At 34.8% G+C, this 18,081-nt stretch overlaps 3 protein-coding genes across 12 annotated transcripts; 2 read left to right on the forward strand and 1 right to left on the reverse strand.

The window, feature by feature from the left end:
* Positions 1–5,945: 5,945 nt before the first annotated feature.
* On the forward strand, positions 5,946–8,794 carry LOC121215926 (transaldolase). Its single transcript, XM_041090807.1, has 7 exons — positions 5,946–6,397; positions 6,684–6,855; positions 6,954–7,003; positions 7,217–7,517; positions 7,836–8,024; positions 8,119–8,301; positions 8,390–8,794. Exons 1-7 carry the CDS (start codon positions 6,210–6,212, stop codon positions 8,633–8,635), a joined length of 1,329 nt encoding a protein of 442 aa, XP_040946741.1. The 5' UTR covers positions 5,946–6,209; the 3' UTR covers positions 8,636–8,794.
* Positions 8,795–9,924: 1,130 nt separating this feature from the next.
* On the forward strand, positions 9,925–12,557 carry LOC107898981 (peptidyl-prolyl cis-trans isomerase FKBP19, chloroplastic). 2 transcript variants are annotated; one of them, XM_016824562.2, is made up of 10 exons: positions 9,925–10,208; positions 10,303–10,477; positions 10,576–10,661; positions 10,759–10,809; positions 10,941–11,021; positions 11,108–11,152; positions 11,423–11,478; positions 11,805–11,880; positions 11,956–12,108; positions 12,194–12,557. In XM_016824562.2, the coding sequence occupies exons 1-9, from the start codon at positions 10,131–10,133 to the stop codon at positions 12,049–12,051; spliced, it is 744 nt and encodes a 247-aa protein (XP_016680051.1). In that variant the 5' UTR covers positions 9,925–10,130; the 3' UTR covers positions 12,052–12,108; positions 12,194–12,557. The 2 variants fall into 2 exon arrangements, with proteins under 2 accessions (XP_016680051.1, XP_016680052.1); XM_016824563.2 differs by lacking the exon at positions 10,941–11,021.
* A 1,535-nt stretch (positions 12,558–14,092) lies between these two features.
* Positions 14,093–17,405, reverse strand: LOC121202922 (E3 ubiquitin-protein ligase At3g02290). Of its 9 annotated transcripts, XM_041090814.1 has the most exons (8): positions 17,047–17,315; positions 16,907–16,916; positions 16,235–16,317; positions 16,101–16,127; positions 15,894–16,019; positions 15,034–15,469; positions 14,751–14,860; positions 14,093–14,505 (listed from the first exon to the last, which is right to left on the reverse strand). In XM_041090814.1, the coding sequence occupies exons 5-8, from the start codon at positions 16,011–16,013 to the stop codon at positions 14,479–14,481; spliced, it is 693 nt and encodes a 230-aa protein (XP_040946748.1). In that variant the 5' UTR covers positions 16,014–16,019; positions 16,101–16,127; positions 16,235–16,317; positions 16,907–16,916; positions 17,047–17,315; the 3' UTR covers positions 14,093–14,478. The 9 variants fall into 9 exon arrangements, with proteins under 9 accessions (XP_040946748.1, XP_040946750.1, XP_040946749.1 ...); XM_041090816.1 differs by having other exon boundaries at positions 15,894–16,127; positions 16,245–16,317; XM_041090815.1 differs by lacking the exon at positions 16,101–16,127 and having other exon boundaries at positions 15,894–16,036.
* Between the last annotated feature and the right edge of the window lie 676 nt (positions 17,406–18,081).

The following is an 18,081-nucleotide window of genomic DNA, read 5'->3' on the forward strand; positions in this document are numbered from 1 at the left end:
AGGGACTAAAGTGAATACAATATAAAAATAAATGTATAAATAAGAAATAGGAGGTCTCTAATGGGTATTAGTGAAATCAAAATTCAATTTGAAGTTTTAAATTGAAAGTTAGGTTAGTCTCGATTTTAGAGACTAAATTGAATAAATTGTAAAATATGTGTGACTTTGTAATTGATTATGAATTGAGCTGGAATTTAATATTATGTATTATCGGATTAATATTCGTAGCTAAAGATTGTTGACACCATTTTTTGGATGGAAAACGGGGTCGACTTGGGTTTTGGAAAATGAAAACGAAAATGAGAGTCGCCACCGATCCTTTTTGATGAGGTGTGATCGGATCACCTCGAAAAGTGGTTATTTTTAATAAACGATTTGATTTTATTAAAACAACAGGTTTGGTCCACGAAATTCAGAAAAACGGGTTCGGGAGTCGGTTACGCACGAGGAAGGATTAGCACCCTCGATACGCCCAAAATTGGTACCTAGTTGATTACTTAATGTCTTATTGTCGAAAAACTGAAAACTTTAAAGAAATTTAAAATACGATCCTTAAAAAACTTGAATGGCATGGATTAAAATTCAATAGGATATTTGGCAATTTGGTTTAACGAGAAATCGAAACCCAGCACATTAGGGCACGTTCTTCGAATTTCCAAACGCAAAACATTGCCTTATTTTGAAATTTTTAAAAAGGATATTAAGCCATTTGGTTAAACGAGAAAAATCGACACCCAACACCTTAGGGCATGTTTTCTCGAATTTTCAAACGCAAAACATTGCCTTATTTTTGAATCTTTAAAAGGATATTAAGCCATTTGGTTGAACGAGAAAAATCGACACCCAGCACCTTATGGCACGTTTTCTCGAATTTCCAAGCGCTAAATATTGCCTCAATTTGAAATATTTTCCTTTTTTTTTGAAATATGATATTTATATGCATAATGAAATGATAATGTAAATAAATAAAAATAAAAAAACGAACAAAAACGAATAGTAAAATAAATCAACCATGCATATACCATAGCAAATAAATAAATAAATAAACTAAAGCATAAAGATAAACATATAAATAAATACATAAATGAACATAGAAATAAAAGAAAATTTATGAAAATTATAAAATATGAAAAATAAATGAATTGTAAGACAAAAATATAAGTATTTACATATGTATATATATACATGTATAGATCATGCAATGCAAAAAATATATATATATATACTATATAAATATGTATATTATAAAAACATGTGTACTCACATAAATTTATAAAAATATGAAAATATGTATATGTATGTTTTAAAATTATTAAAAATAAAATGAAATATATATACAAGTATGTATACATATATTTATGAGGAAAAAAGAGTATATAGATATTCATATATATATAAAAGTATTTAATATATTTTAAATAAACCCAAAGTTCTAAAACGTAGCATCTCGGTGGACTAAAATGAAATGAAGGAAAAATCTTAGGGCTAAATCAAGATAAAAGAAAACAACAAAATAGGACCAAATTGTAATGCGCTGAAAAATATGAGGGACTGCGCGCATAAATAACCCCTTTTAAGAAAACACGCGGATCCTCCCCTCTGGGTCGGGTCACCGCGCGAATCAGGGCCAAAACGGCGTCGTTTTGGCACCTGACCCCTAAGGGTAAAACGGCGTCGTTTTGTATAGGCTATAAAAGCCAAAAATTTGTTAAAAATTTTCATTTTTACTCTTTTCTTAAAAAACAGAGAGAATCCTCTCAAATGCCCCCCTTTCCTCCGGCCTCAGGTTCGCTGCACCTGCATCCCGCCGGCACCACGCCGGCCACCGTACACGGTGGTCAAAAATTTCGAAAAAGGTTTTTATTTTTACTTTTTTTTGTTTCTTTTTTTTAACGTTTATACGTTGTTTAAAAATAAAAGAAAAATAAAAAAAATCGAATGCAAACGAATGGAAGAAAAATAAAGAGAAAAGAAAAAAATAAAGCTTATATCGAAAAAGAGGTTTTTGAATTTGTTTTCTTTGCCTTTTTATTCCTTGAAATCATGAAAGAGGGGCCGAACCCCATTGTTTTACAATCATCGGTTTTTATAACCGAAAGCAAAGAGAAAAAAGAAGAAAAATCCCCCCGATTTTGTGGTTTGTTTCTGTCTTTCTTGTTGTTTCTTCTCTGCAGGTGCAAGTGGCGACAGGATGGTGGCAGGTGCGGCGCGACAGTGGCGGTGTCAGAGGCCAAGAGTCAGCAGATTCGGCGCTGTCAGGAGGCCAAGGGTCAAAGACCCTAGTGCGGCGCCTAGGGTTTCTGTTTCTGAAACCCTAGGCTGATTTTTTTGTGAAATTGGGCCTTGGTCATTGGGCCTTTGGTTAATCTGTTTGGGTTTTGGTCAGTTGGGCCCGGGCCAAAAATTGGGCTTGTACAAAGATGATGCGGGAACGTCAAGAGGGAGAGAAAAGACGAAAATCGACGACAAGTAATTCGAGTGTTCGATTTGTATTCCTATAATCTGAATCACTTCAATTGTTGCATATTTATTCTATTTTGCATGGAAAGATTATGAGGTGAGTTGAAATTGATTGATCAAATTGAATTGATACGATTTTGATTGATTATTGAGATATATGACTAAATTGAATAGAATTAAAAATATTGTAACTTGATGAAAATATGAAATTGACTTTGAATTGGATTGATTCATGTTATGGTACATATGAATTGATGATTTGGTTGATGAATTGAAAATGATGAATTGTGAAATTAAGTTATATTCGAAATTGGATAATTGGTTACCCTATTAACTGTTTGGGCAGAGTCAGATATAATTGGCATGACATAGGATAGATTGAGTACGATTTAATTTGACTACGCGTCAATGAGTTTTGGGCACAACTTTTACTTCGGTTAGACTGATAAGCGTTGGGCACAATCTATTTACTTCGAATTGTCCAATGAGGCATTGAGTGCCAAATTGGTGTGTTGGTTGGATCCATGTATTCATTCGAGTCTGAGTCAGGTTAATAGAGAATTAAAATGCAAATTTGATAATGAAATATAAATTGAAGTACTTTTGTGAAAAAGTATTCGAACTAGAATTATAAGTCAGGAGAATTAATGTGAAAATTGGATGAATTAATCAATTCGATTTGGAAGAATGACATGCTAATATGATGTATCCTATGTTAGTCAATTAAACAAGTATAAAAATGAATTGTATAGTATGATGACACATTATAACATGATATTTAGTACTCATTTTGAACTGTATATTGATTACATGTTTTCTATTAACTTGTATTTTATCGACTGAATTATAGAAATACCACTAGGCTTCATTACTCAGCGTATGATTTTGTTTTCCATGCGCATGTTAGGTACAATTCGAGATCTCGGGCATCGAATTCAGTATCCAGTCAGAATCTCAGACTCAACAAAGTTGGTGAATCTCTTTTGTTAGTTAAATGGCATGTACCTAGTTGAGTCAAGTTTTGGTTTGCTTTCTAAGTCCATGCTTCTTTTGGAATTAGTACCTTATGGTGAATATTTGGCCAAATGGTTGAAGGTGTTTATGAAATCTTTGCTTATATGTTTTTAAAGGTTGTAAATGGCAGCAATGTGAATGCGGTGAGATGGAATGGTATGTTTGCATAAAACCTAAGTGTAGTTTATCATAAATGTTTACTTTATAGGTGTTAAATTCTTAGTGTGTAGTTATGTATAGAACTGAAATGTATAAATTTGTTGTTTAAGGTTTATTCAGGTCATAGGGATATTAGAATATGTATGCATTTTGGTGAAATGGATATTGCAAGTTGTTGTTGTGCATAATTTGCATAAATAGCATGTAATGTCGCGACGTTGTTCGAATGTAGTCATAACGAGAAATGACCTATAAGGTTACAGTGCAACGAGGAGTCTGATGTCCCGACGAGGCCAACACATTAAGTGACGTCACGACGTTAAGTGGTCTGGCGCCGTAATGTGACAAATTGTTTGGCGATGCCATAATGTCAACCCTGTGTTTTGAATGCTTTATAATTAAGTCCTATTTCTACCTTAGGTTAGGTTTAGGGCTTTCGTAAGCTCGTGTAAGACTTGGTAATGATATTATTTTGTAATTAAATGTATATTTTCGTTGAATTTAAGCATTAATGGTATAAATTAACTGTGATTGATCGTAGTTGCTTCTACAACAAATGTGACATCTCATAACTCGAACCGATGATCGGGTCGAGTATTGGGGTGTTACACATACACACACATGCACACGCACACGCGCACACACACACACACACACACAGAGGTCTCCTTTTCTAATGCCACAATAGGGTTGAAAGCTTTGAGTTTTAAACCATTCAAGAGGATCGTGGTAATGGTAGTAGAGATGGAATTCATGGTTAAGATGATCCGACATTCTTAAGAACATTAAAACCTTTATCTTAAAGCTCTATTTAAGTTTATCATACACTTTCTCCAAATCTAATTTGATGACTATTGATCCTTTTTTCCCTTCATACATCTAGGGATGTATGATCTCTTGCACAATGATTAAATTGTTAAAGGTTTGCCTTCTAGGGACAAAACTTCCTTGGAATGAAGAAACGGCTTTCTATATGAGGGGTCTCATCCTCATCACTATAATTTTGGTGACAATCTTATAGGCATTGGTTATACAAACTAATAGGCCTAATTTGTTTTATGAAAGTTGCCTTTTGGCTTTGGAATAAGGGTGATTAGTGTATCATTTAATATTTTTGGTAGTTTTTCACTTTTGAAGATTTCAAGCACTATTACGGATACTTTCACCTTGATTTTAGAACAACGCCTCCAAGAGAAAAAAAAGAAAAGGGTGTAGTTCATTTGGATCTAGGGCATTCATTGGGCTAAACGACCATTCTGCTTTTGCAATGTCCACCTTAGTGATATCAACACACAACAACTACCAATTACTTTTTAGATAGTTTGAGCTAACTAGAAGATAGATCATTGGGCTTCAAAGTCGTGGACTCACTTGAGGATTGGAAAATATTAGTGAAATATTCTTGGACTTTTGCCTCAATTCCTATTTAATCTATGATCCAGCTATCGATCGAATCCCTAAGTCCAATAATTTCATTGTGGTTCTGTCTCACCATCGTGGTAAGGTGAAAAAAATACTGTACTCCATTCTTCTTCTACAATCTAGTTGACTCATGAATTTAGTGCCGAGATGGTTTCTTGTTTTAGTAATTTCTGATATTTCGCTACTTGAGTTTGTGAAGACCCAATAGATAATCACTTGGTGTTGAGGCTATTGCTCTTTTAGCTCAAGAAATTATCGTTAACAATTTCCCAAAAGTAGTTTTGTTCCATTCTCTAAAGAATTTTGTGAAGGTCTCAATAGTATCAACCAACGAGAGATCAAAACCTTTCTAGAAACTATCGAATTCATTAGAGAACTCGGATGATCAAGAATCAAAACGGGCTTATCTTATGTTGCCATAAATTGTTTTCTAAGCCGATTAAGATAGCTCAATGGTTAGAGCGAATATATGGAAATGAGAAACTTGTGTACGAAAAGAGTCTCGAGTTCAGATTAACAAAAACGTAATTTTCCATAATTTGTTTTCTAAGTTAATTAAGATACGACGTTGTTGTTCATCATCATCATCATCTTACATCTCGACCATATCATTTTCCTGAAAGAACTACTCATAGTCCCCAAATTCCTCTCCTAAGAATATGTCCTTGTATGACACCATCTTCCTTGCATTACCTTCTTGGTAAGGGCTCGCTTGCTTGACCTTTTTCGTACTCTTGAAGAGTTATTTTTCTTCAACCGAGAGTGCAGGGTTCTCCATTTTCATCGTCTCTAATTGTTACCAAATACTATGACTCTTCCCTTTACCAAAGGGACAAAGAATACCCGATGAACTAAATTATAATTTTATTCTAAACCCATAATTTTGACCGTTCATTCTACTATTCATGTATTGATAATAATTTTATTTTAAATATGATTATAACACATAAAAAATTTACTTAACATATATTACTATATGTTAGGTAAGGTGCACTTCTTTACAACAACCCTCCAACCGCACCTCGTATATATCTAAAAATCCAACGCCACCCTCCTTCCGTTTCTGTTTTCAGCATCAATTACTTTTTATTTTTTTCAGAGCCTCCTTCACCAAACTCCGCTCTGTTCAGCCCGTGATCTTTTGATCTTTCTCTATGGCTACCATTTCCAAGCTCTCTAACCCCAACCCAGTCGCTTCTCTTTCATCATCTTCCAAACCCAGATCTTCTTCATCGCTTAAATGCTTCGTTGGGTTCCCTACCAGGCCTGGTTTCTGCTCTAAGCTGGTTTCATCTTCTAGCTTGTCCTCGATAAACACCCACCCTTTCAGGGGCTCCTTGGTGTAAGTTTTTTTTTTTTTGCTTTATGTCAACGCCCTTTCTCAGTATGATTTCCGGGTTTTCTTTCTTTTCTCTCTCTCTTGCCTGATGTAAACATTGCTTGTTTTTTATGCAAGTGGCTATTTTGATTCCATTTCCTGATTTGATGTAGAAATGAGTTTGCTTTGATTCTTATTTATCAATTTATCATCACCATTGTGCATTCCTGTTCATTTTAGTTGCTTGCATGCTACTTTGCCCTATTAGTTTTGTCAATTCTTTGATTCCAACTGGGTTTTCTTATGGCAGTGTCAGGTGTTCTCTTGCTGATGGAAACGGTAGTTCAGTGAAGAGGACTACTTTGCATGATCTGTATGAAAAAGAAGGGCAGAGTCCATGGTATGACAACCTTTGCAGGCCAGTGACCGATTTGCTGCCACTGATTGCAAGTGGGGTTAGAGGTGTAACTAGCAACCCAGCGGTAAATACCCTAACTATGTTTCTTTTTCTCTGTAGTTTTACTTTGTGATATTTGTCTATTTTAGTCCCCTATTAACAATTTTGATTGTGTTATTGCAGATTTTCCAGAAAGCTATATCTTCATCAAATGCTTACAATGATCAATTCAGGTATTCTTATTGACCCCATCGTTTTAATTGTTACGGTGAGTAGCATAGATCATGGTATACCTAAATACATTTCCACAGCTCAAAGAAAAATGAAAATATAAACTAGAGAAAAACTAAGGCATGCTCATCTGAGTTGGTTGGTTATTGTAATCGAGACTTGTGTTTTCTGGTCTTTTGAATACTCATGTCTTTTGAAAATACTGGAATTTGCAGGGAACTTGTGCAATCAGGAAAAGATATCGAAAGTGCTTATTGGGAGTTGGTGGTGAAGGACATCCAAGATGCCTGCAAACTTTTTGAGCCAATCTATGACCAAACAGATGGAGGTGATGGTTATGTTTCTGTTGAGGTTTCTCCCAGACTTGCTGATGATACTAATGGGACCATTGAGGCAGCCAAATATCTTCATGAAGTGGTTGATCGTCCCAATGTGTACATTAAGATCCCTGCAACAGCACCATGCATTCCTTCAATCAAGGAAGTTATTGCGAATGGCATAAGTGTGAACGTCACTGTATGTTATTTCTGATTTCCTGGCTTAACTTGAAGTAGAAGATATGGTCTTTTGCTACACTCATTTGTTTCTTAAATGTTCTTACGAGTTTTTACTGTTAATACTTGTTTTAGCAATTACTGTTTTTGATGAGCCATTGGCTATAACTCAAGAACCATTTTTACCCAATCAGCAAAGTTTTTGGGTGGGTCATTATAGTTCTGGGCTTGTTCCACTGAAGTTGTAGATAATGGTGGTGATATATTGCCTTTACACTGTACTATATATGTTTCTTTTTATGTTCTAATCTTAATTTTCATTTCTTATGTGTATGTACAGCTCATATTTTCGCTTGCTAGATATGAGGCTGTCATTGATGCTTACTTGGACGGCCTTGAGGCTTCTGGGTTGAGTGATCTCTCCAGGGTTACTAGTGTAGCTTCCTTCTTTGTCAGTAGGGTAGACACCCTCATTGACAAAATGCTTGAAATGATTGGAACACCAGAAGCCCTTGATCTCCGAGGAAAGGTAACTAAACTGCAATACACATTTGTACATTCAAATATTTACTGAATTACACGTCAAAATTTGCTTACACCATGATATGTTTACTATTTTTTAGGCTGCTGTAGCACAAGCAGCTCTGGCATATAGGCTCTACCAGAAGAAATTCTCCGGTCCAAGATGGGAGGCTTTGGTGAAAAAGGGTGCCAAGAAACAGAGGTTGCTCTGGGCTTCAACTAGTGTCAAGAACCCTGCCTACCCTGACACCCTATATGTTGCTCCTCTCATTGGACCTGACACGGTGAGCTATCTTCTTGCTGAATGAAGTTTTCAAAATGAGTTGATGAATAATCCCATAATCTTTTCTGTCATTTTGGTGCTGTTTGCAGGTCTCAACCATGCCTGACCAAGCACTCCAAGCCTTCATAGACCATGGCACAGTTTCAAGGACGATTGACGCAAACGTGTCTGAAGCTGAAGGCATCTATAGTGCACTTGAGAAGTTGGGGATTGACTGGGGCAAAGTCGGTTCACAGCTGGAAGACGAGGGAGTGGAGTCTTTCAAGAAGAGCTTTGACAGCCTTCTCGACACATTGCAAGAGAAGGCAAACACTCTTAAATTTGTGATTTCTTAGATTTGCTGTCACTGCAAACACAATAAAAAAACAGGCGGGAGTTGGTTCCTGCTGTAAAAGAAAGTTGGTGGGCGAGCGTTATGCGAGACGTTGAATATTATGTAATATGAAGCAGCGAGTGTTTGTTTAATGGAACTTTCGTTTTGTGCTTTTGTTTTATGGCTCCTGCTTATCAATGTAGTTGCAGATGTGGTTCTAAAGCAACAGGAAACCTTAAAAAGGATAAGGTAATAGAAATCTTGGGTGTGAAAATCCATCGTAATCAAACTTGCCAAAATATTTGTGATTTTTTGGTCAACTTCTATCGTTTATGGTCAAAATTTTTTTCCTTGGTGAAGTTTTTCAAAAAAAAAAAATGAATAAATGGGGAATATGTTACCGTACTGTTTTTGTTTTTGTTTATTCCAATGGTTGACCTATATAAAATTTATTTTCTTTTTTGGTATTTTGGAAATTTAATTATAAAATGGTTTAATTTTACTGACGTCATTTTTAAACGAGTTGTTTATAGTTATTAGTTTAGACGTTAAATGACAGCTCAAAATTGATGCGGAACATATTTAAAATTCGAAATTTGCGAATCTAAGTTATAAACACTTGTACTTAATCATGTGGGTAACTTAAACTTGGCTGGTTAAGAATACGATTCTTTTAAGGTTCATTGCTAGTCTGTTTTTTAACATATCAAATTTAAATTACCCACGTACTAACATGTTTACAATTTAATTTATGTATTTTAAATATACTTCAAATCAAATCTGAACTACTATTTAATACTTAGGGTGGGTTTCGATAAGCAGTGTGTTTACCTACGATTAATGTAAAAATAACGGTGGCGGTGAGGTTAGATACTATAGTGTGAGATCAGAAGTAAAGTAAACACACTGCATTACACCGCCCATCATAACCTAATCTTAAATTGACAATTAAATTGATGAAAAGACTTGATTAATATAATTTTGATATTTTAAGGACTCAACCATAATTATTTGAAGTTTAAGACTGGGTAAAAGAATTCCACAAATAAATCTAAAATTCGAGGTGAGTTGAATTGAGTTGGATTGAAATTTTCAATTTTTTAACCATTCATGATAGTTTGCTTCGGTTATTGATATTTATAATAAGTTTAGGATTTGGATTTTAAAAAAAATCAGTAACTTTTGTACAACATTTTCAAAAAATATTATTTTTTAATGTGGATAACCATGAATGTTGTTTGATTCTCGATTTTGATGGCTGAAAATATGTATATAAAACAAATAGACCTGGCAGCATGCTAAAAACATTTGAAACCGGCGGCGGCCCAGCCCAGTGTCGCATAAAATCCAAAGGATAAATATTATAAGAGCGGGCATACAGCCGTAGAAGGAATGACACAAAAAGCTGAGGCCGTTATCTTCCCGCGTACAAAGTAGACACACTTTCTTTCTTTCTCCGTCAAAGTCTCACCGCCTTTCCTTTCCTGCTTTCGTCACGGAACTGAATACTTAGTTTGATGGCTTCAATTTCAGCAACTGGATTTCTGCCCCAATCCCTTACCTTATCCACTGCAACTGCAAGAGCTTCTACTAGGGTACGTCATCTCCTCCCTCAATTTCCTCATAATTAATTTCTTCTATTGACCACCCAATCCAACCCCAACCATAATGTATCTTCTTTGATTTCAGAGACCAATAGCATGCCTTTCTGTGCAACTCCAGCAGCAGCAGCCACCATCTCAGCGGATCGAGCGAAGGAAAATTATGGTAATTGGAGCGGTTGGATTAGTCGCTCCTGCTCTCTATGATTCTTCCAACGGAGAAATTGAGATGGCAATGGCTGCCTCTTCTGGATTTACTGATAGTATTTTTCTTTTCTTTTAGCTTAGTAATTCATTCCATTTGATTTTCAATTTTATGCATTTCATTTGCTAACCCAAATTGTTGGAATTTGGAGCACAGTGCCAGCACTTAGGGGAAAGGATTATGGGAAGACCAAAATGCGGTATCCAGATTACACTGAAACAGTATCAGGTCTTCAGTACAAGGTCATTTTGCTACGGAAATAATCCCATTCAATATTAATTTTAGTTTTTAATTGGTGCATATGTTCTTATCTTGATAAAAATTCCAATGAGAAAATAGGACTTGCGGGTGGGGGATGGCCCTACACCGAAGATGGGAGATACAGTTGTGGTAAGCATCAATTTTCAAATGTTTATGTCAAAACTTAATACCTTCAAATTTAGTGCGGAACTATTATTGTTATTGTTATTTTTGCCTAAGCTATTTCAAGCAGTTTATGGGCTACGAACTATATACTGTAGGTTGATTGGGATGGCTACACTATAGGGTATTATGGCCGCATATTTGAAGCTCGAAACAAGACCAAAGGCGGTTCTTTTGTGGTACATAATGCTTCCCGTCCTAATTCTGAATGTCATTTTAAATTAGTTGATTATTTCATGATATTATCTGGGTTTAAAACATGCAGGGAGATGACAAAGACTTCTTCAAATTTAGACTTGGATCCCAAGAAGTGAGTAGTTGGTTTTGCTGAATCAGATAATAGTGTTCTCCATACAACTCATGAATGTTAAAGATAATATAGTTCTAATTCACCTTTTTCTTGTTTTTGTGATCTAAGCAAATAATTTAGTTTTAAGGATTTATGATTGTCTGTCTCTCAATTAGTACTTTTTCTTCCTTTTTAAATTTATAAGCCACATCCAAAGTACAATATTATATTGAGATACAAATATAAAGATGAAACCTTCAAAATAAGATTTTCTCATTATCAATTATTCAGGTGATTCCAGCATTTGAAGAAGCAATTACAGGAATGGCTCTGGGTGGTGTTAGAAGGTGCTTGTTCTGCTTTTCTAATGCATATAATCTTGTTTACTGTATTCACACATCGCATACTCCGCTTTGTAATCTTGTGTCCTGTGGCTACCGACATTAAGTGTGTCAAATAAAAGATGGATTATTGATCAATGGTTTCAAGTGCATTTCGCTGCCTTTGCTAAATCGAGCTAAGAATTTTTGTGGTCCGAGCTATAAAACTTCTTTAACTTGTTGATGCAGATGCGTGATACTTTTTTATCATGAAATGAAAACAAGGATTAAGTAATTTCTTTTCTGCGATAATATCATATGCAAATTTCACAGTTTACTTCACAGTGATGCAGGATCATAGTTCCACCAGAATTGGGATATCCCGACAATGACTTCAACAAAAGTGGCCCCAAACCAACAACCTTCTCGGTAAAATTCAAGTCTTTGATCCATTATGTTGTATTCTTTTGTTCATATGATGACTGTTTTCGGTGCCTTCCGCAGGGTCAACGAGCTTTGGATTTTGTGCTAAGGAACCAAGGGCTTATAGATAAGACTCTACTGTTTGATATTGAACTCCTCAAAATCATTCCGAATTGATTTTGGCTCAAAGATCATAATGGTCTGAACATTTAGAGACTGAAATTATGTTTTGAGGTTAGATTTCATGGACATTTTATGCTTTTGAGCTGGTCATAGGTTCATTATCATACAATAAATCACAAATCACGTTTTGTCCCAGGGAAGTTTTCTCATATTGTTAAAAGTACTGGGAATTGAAGTCGGCCATGGAGTGAAAATATTGGATAACATTGAGCAAAGAATGTGAAGGATCTGTTCAAAGAAAGCAGTGTGGCCATGTCTCATTCATTAAATTCTAGCTATTCTTGAAATAAAGAATCTCTGCAATTTTTTGTTTTCGTTTTTATATCTTCCCAGCTGAAACATGATGGTGTGGAAAAAGATGTGGTTGTCCACTCTGTTCAAAGTTCGTTATGATCCAAATCCTCATTTCAGTGTAAAAAAGTTTTGTAGCCATCGTGTATTGTAACATGGATTTGTATTGTTCCCTTTGCTGGTAATTAAAAGTTCTTGTGTTCTCTACAGATGTCGGAGATAAATTGTTTTTCCTTTTTTTTTGTCTTCTCACATGAAACTGGGCAAGGCTCCGGCACAGCTTGTTGGACCAGGTTCAGTCTTACTGAGGCCATCCCTAACAGAAGGCAGGGGTTTGCTTGTTCATTTGACAAGGCCTATGGCTGATCTAGGTGCATACTGGTTGTTGATCAGTACAACTTAAGTATTTCCCATGGTTTGCATACTGGAATTTCTCTAGGAGGAAGCTCCAGAGCTAGATGCGATGAAGAGTATAGGCTCCGGATATGCTTCCGTAAGCTGGTCACTTGGCTTGTTTCCTTTCCGGGACAATATGCATACTGTATCATCAAATCTATTACAAGGAACCAGTTAATAGTCTACAATCATGGCTATCTTAACAGGCATATAGGTATAAGGTACAATTAGAGGTAAAAGCAGACTTCTAAGGTCAAGCAGACATCCCAACTGAGGGAGGATAGCTGGATAAAGATACAGGATTTGCTTTGCATGTTCATCCTTCATTTCTCTTTTCATTCGAATCTTTATTTATTTATAAGCTTGTTTGTATTAGATTTGTGTTCGGCAAAAATTTCAAAATTATGGTTATATTCATTCATTTGAAATTATATATGTTTTGATCATTCAAATTAAACAAACATGTTTATAAATAATTAAAAATTAATTCGTGAACAATAAACAAATGAATTTAAAACAAACCAAAAACACATTTATTGTTTTAAGATATAAAATAATAAATATATAAATAATTATATTATGAATAAATAAAAACATAAATGATAAATGAAATTGTTAATAACGCAAATGAATTAGATTTAGCTTGTTGGAATAAATAAACCATAACTTTGTTTATTTATTTATCAAGATAGAACCATATTCATGAATGATATATTAAATAATACACGCAAATTGGGAGGCGGCAGCATCATACCTTAAACCTACCAAGGTTGGGTTGGGTGGTTGCCATTGCCACATGCTCCCTGCGTGCGTTCAAATCAACAGACAAGTTGGTCCGCTCTTTGTCCAATCTAATTAGGTAGAAGTCCAGAGTCGTTCTATATGTGAAGAGAGATGGAGCACCGAAAGGTCTCATCTCATAAACCCCATTTCCTATTACTATGTACCAGCTGTAATGAAATTAAAGTCTTACAGTGTTCAAGATAATCTTGTAGAAATGAGAATCTCTGCTCCTAGCAGTTGCCACGACATTATTACAAGTTGGTCGACCACCACTATTATTGTACTTGGGTTGCTAAATGAATGAATGGTGGGTACATAATCAACTTCCCTCAAATTCAAGCTCAAAGTCCTCGGGATTTATTTAAATATGAATCTTGGATTATCCTAATCTACTATCCAACTTATTACATAAATCTGTATAGAACACAAAACCCTCGGATTAGTAGACAAAAACTCATGCACCACATACATCTAATTTTATCCATTCATTTATATGCACAAAATCAACCATGTCCGTTGGCTCAAAGATTCAAAATCAACATCATGTGAAACTTGAACATAATGATTTTCATCATCAGAACAAGAAGAGGTTTAAATTCTTTTATTCTATCCCGAGACTACTCCTCGTACTTTTGTAACGTTAGCATATTTAGCGTAGTAGGTAACAAAGTCCAGCTCATATTTCTTGTTACACATCATCAAGTTGATTCCACGTATTATAACTTCCACACAAATTATTATATTAGCTTTTTACATCGAAGGTAATGTCATGATCATTCGAGTCCGAGTAGGAAGAAATTACCAGGTAGCACTACTAGTGATGGATAAAGACAAACTCTTCTATACACGATGTGCCTCTTCAATAAAGATCAGAGAGCTTATACATACTGATAATACCTGCCGCTCTATATGTATTTGCTCCATTGCATTGAATCAAGATGCAACCAGACCTTAGGGGCTTTCACAGAATTCCATCTCCTGCAACGACACTTAAAATCAGATGCACCCCAAAGGTTCTGGAACAGAAATGACACTGTATGTTTAACTAAGTTGCTTGCTTTCTATTTTCTAAAGATAACAGAAAAAACCAATCGACAATCTTGGTAGTTATTATCATTCAAAATATTATGGAATTTACCCAAGTACCCCATTGGACTAAACCATACAACAGAGACTGCACATATCTGCATTTTAGATGGAGTAATTTGGCCTACTATACATACCTTGCCACATATTGGACAACTTTCACTCCTTTCCAACCATTCGTAAATACAACCAAGATGAAAATGGTGTGAGCAGCGAGCTGTGATTTTAGGATTTTCTGGTGTATATTCTGCAAGAAAATAAGCACTCATATGAATATAAGCAACTTAAAAATGCTAAAAGAAGTTCCTTTTTCAATCAAAACATCACCACATGCCTATCTTGAAAAATAACAAGCATATCATTAAAATTTAAAACTACAAAACAGATTTCTTCTTTAAAGACATATAGATGCAAAATTACCATCAAGACAAGTAGGGCAGACATCTTCTTCCTCTGCTGAAGGCTGTATATAGTTAGGTCCTTGTGCAACTTTTGGTGCCAAACTCCTCTCTGATAACTCAAGATGGACAATCTTAGAGTCGTCTTCCAACTCGACTCCATTCCATTTCCTCCCAATACCCAATGATTCTCCATCAGAACTGCTTATATTTCTTCTTAGTGGTTGAGTTTCTTCTTGAAAATGAGTCACAGACTTATCACGCCTAGAGACCAAGCCATCACGCTGCAAACGAGAGTACCTTTGCTCAGCATCGTAAGGGACCGGTCTGGACATTGTAACATGAGTTTCAATGGCTGAATTATCTGATATTGCAGTAACAGTTGTGGTTGATGACAGAGAAGCTCCTTGGATCTGGGATGCAGGTCGCCCATCCAATCTGTGAAACAGAGCACCATACTGCAGATCAAAGAAGAAATGGAAAATTACGAAAATGTTTCATTAAACTAAACCTAGGTATAAAATGGGTTATATGACATTGTGAAAGCAACTCAACTAATGTACTTACCTTTCAAGAGAAACACAGTATGCAGACAATCTTTATAAGGCTAATTTAAGTACTTAACATATAAAGAACTTCTGAATTTCAGACTTCTGAATTTCAGAGATTCTCTCAAGGATAGTATTAATAAGCTTTATAGACTTCATTCTTAAAAAAAGGTTAATTTCATGCAAATTGAGGCTCAGAGAAATTAACAAAATGACCTCAATCTGCTTTATAACATACCTTCAGTATTAACAAATTTAATGGCATGTATTAGCAGCAAAAAAATGAAAATAGGTTGCTTTTGTGCAGATAACCACAAGATAAGAAGAGACATACCCCAGTGAATAGCTGATAGAAGAAGAACCTTAGGCAGATGCAGTGCCTATATATTGAATTGCTAGGATAAGCATATTCTTCACAGTCATCACCACATGAGCAGCAGCAAAAAGCACCCATTTCTGCCTAGAATGTATATATTTCTGATTACACAATTCCGAAAAAGCTTTCAGAGTTTGCAGAAAAGGTCATAAAAGAATTGTTCACCTTCCTTCCAAATATACAAGACAATTCCTATGGGATTAGGGGGCAAAAAGGAAAAAAAAATTATAACATGAGTCAGGGATACAACTTTTTGCAATGAACAACAGATTCAGCCTGCTCAAGGGAGAAATAAGAACCTCGCTAAACCTTTCGTCACAAAAGATGCTCAGTTCATCAGTTTTCTGACTGTCTCAATTTCAACTCTTCGGACAAAAGTAATCTGATATATAGACAACAAGAAAAAAGATTAGGATAATGCTAAACAGCAAGAGAACAACAAGACACCTCCTTCATTAGGAGCTTGATGGATGATCTACAATTTGGGTTTTTCATGATAAACAGAATCCTAAAACTACTCCATTTAGTTTTACCATAACCATAAAGTTCCTTTCCAACAATGAGTTAACTTACAATATTGTAAATTAATTCACAAGTTAAAAAAAAACACATTGAACATTCTTTGTCCTTCAGAATGGTGATAAATAAAACAACTCAAATAATCAGCACTGACCGTTCTTCATTACAGACATAAAATCCCACAACGAAATTACAATCTCCTACACTAAAAAAAGCACTTTCAAGAAATTTGTTAAGTTCAGAGACAATAACCATACTTATAAACAAGAGAAACAGGCAATCAGCTATCTTATTTTAGACTCTAATAAGTTGCAAAGTAAAGCTATTTCAGCGCAAAGACAGAAACTTTAACAAAAAACCAAAAAAAAAGAAAAAAAAGAACATCAATCTGTTTCTCATCGAATTAAAAAAAAAACATAAAACAAAAATTAAAGTAATGAAACAATACTTACCCATCATCGACTATAAGACCACCATTTTCACGACCGTAAGTTTTATTAGAAAAAAAAAAGAATCAGGGAAGTTAGGGTTCCTGTAAGAAGAAACAAAGAAAGAGAAAAAGGGAGAGATAGATAAGAGGGGAAGTTCCTACTTCTATATTGAAGCAGACGAAAATAGATCCGAAGAGTAAGACAATCTAAGGAGCGGCCTGGGCAGAAGACAAAGATTAAATTTTTAATCTTATTTCCAGATAATTTAGGGGGAAAAAATAGGCAAAAACCGCGTGGACGGAAAAGAGGTGCTTTGATTGCAGTAGGTAACTAGAAAGAAACGGATTTGGTGAAGGGGTAGAGAATGGAGTGGACCAGCTTATCATTAGGATAATAATGTTGAATTTGTTAATTGCCGACAGCTTCATGTTTATTGGGTAAAATATTTTAAAGCTTTGAGAAATAAAAATTTGAGTCGAATGTCTTCTAAAATTGGTGTAATTTGGCATTATGACCTACAATACCACTAGCCAGTTGGATGTAGGGATCATCAATAAATAAGATTCTTAGAACATCGATTCATCAATTATTTTAACTTTTGAATTAAAGTTATTAGTATTTACTTTAGAAGTTGAACTGAAAATTTGATAATATGTTTGCTAGAAGATTACAACTTTGACTACTTGGCGTCAACATGGGAGTCATTTATGAAAGGGTTGTTTTAAGGGAGAGCAGCTAACGACTCAATTTTATCGATGTGAAATGGTGTACTTTTGAAGCTCCAATTATCCTTGGATTGAGTTTAGTTTATATAATGGATTCATTCTCACCATAGAAGCTGTGATTTCTACTTTTTATTATTTTGGTTATTTTATTCAATTTCTCTATGAATTAAGGGTGACTAAAATTCGATTCGATTCGAAAAAATCGAAAAAAGTTTAAATTTTAAGTTGATTGAATCATTCGATTCAACTCGAATAACTAGATTCGGGTTTCGAGTTCGAGTCGAGTTGAATTTCACAATTCAAATAAGAACCATTCAAATAACAGATTGGAGTAAATATCCTTTTAGTCCTTTCAACTTTGAAAATAAGTAAATTGGTCACTCTCTTAACAAAAAATTCAAAATATTTATAAAAAATTCAAAATTTATATTTTTAAAAAATATATAAAAATTCTAAAAAATATATTAAAAA

The sequence above is a fragment of the Gossypium hirsutum genome, chromosome D04, assembly GCF_007990345.1.
Source record: "Gossypium hirsutum isolate 1008001.06 chromosome D04, Gossypium_hirsutum_v2.1, whole genome shotgun sequence".
NCBI lineage: Eukaryota > Viridiplantae > Streptophyta > Magnoliopsida > Malvales > Malvaceae > Gossypium > Gossypium hirsutum.

What these genes read in the sequence shown, in the direction of transcription:
- LOC121215926 (XM_041090807.1), top strand. Translation starts at nt 6,210, where the DNA reads ATGGCTACCATTTCCAAGCTCTCTAACCCCAACCCAGTCGCTTCTCTT. An exon ending in GTGTAACTAGCAACCCAGCG is followed by an intron (nt 6,856 to 6,953) that starts GTAAATACCCTA and finishes GTGTTATTGCAG; the next exon opens with ATTTTCCAGAAAGCTATATC. An exon ending in GCATAAGTGTGAACGTCACT is followed by an intron (nt 7,518 to 7,835) that starts GTATGTTATTTC and finishes GTGTATGTACAG; the next exon opens with CTCATATTTTCGCTTGCTAG.
- LOC107898981 (XM_016824562.2), top strand. Translation starts at nt 10,131, where the DNA reads ATGGCTTCAATTTCAGCAACTGGATTTCTGCCCCAATCCCTTACCTTA. An exon ending in CCAAAGGCGGTTCTTTTGTG is followed by an intron (nt 11,022 to 11,107) that starts GTACATAATGCT and finishes TAAAACATGCAG; the next exon opens with GGAGATGACAAAGACTTCTT. An exon ending in CCAAACCAACAACCTTCTCG is followed by an intron (nt 11,881 to 11,955) that starts GTAAAATTCAAG and finishes TGCCTTCCGCAG; the next exon opens with GGTCAACGAGCTTTGGATTT.
- LOC121202922 (XM_041090808.1), bottom strand. Translation starts at nt 16,013, where the DNA reads ATGGGTGCTTTTTGCTGCTGCTCATGTGGTGATGACTGTGAAGAATAT. An exon ending in CTGCCCTACTTGTCTTGATG is followed by an intron (nt 14,861 to 15,033) that starts GTAATTTTGCAT and finishes ATTTTCTTGCAG; the next exon opens with AATATACACCAGAAAATCCT. An exon ending in GTTGTCCAATATGTGGCAAG is followed by an intron (nt 14,506 to 14,750) that starts GTATGTATAGTA and finishes GTGTCGTTGCAG; the next exon opens with GAGATGGAATTCTGTGAAAG.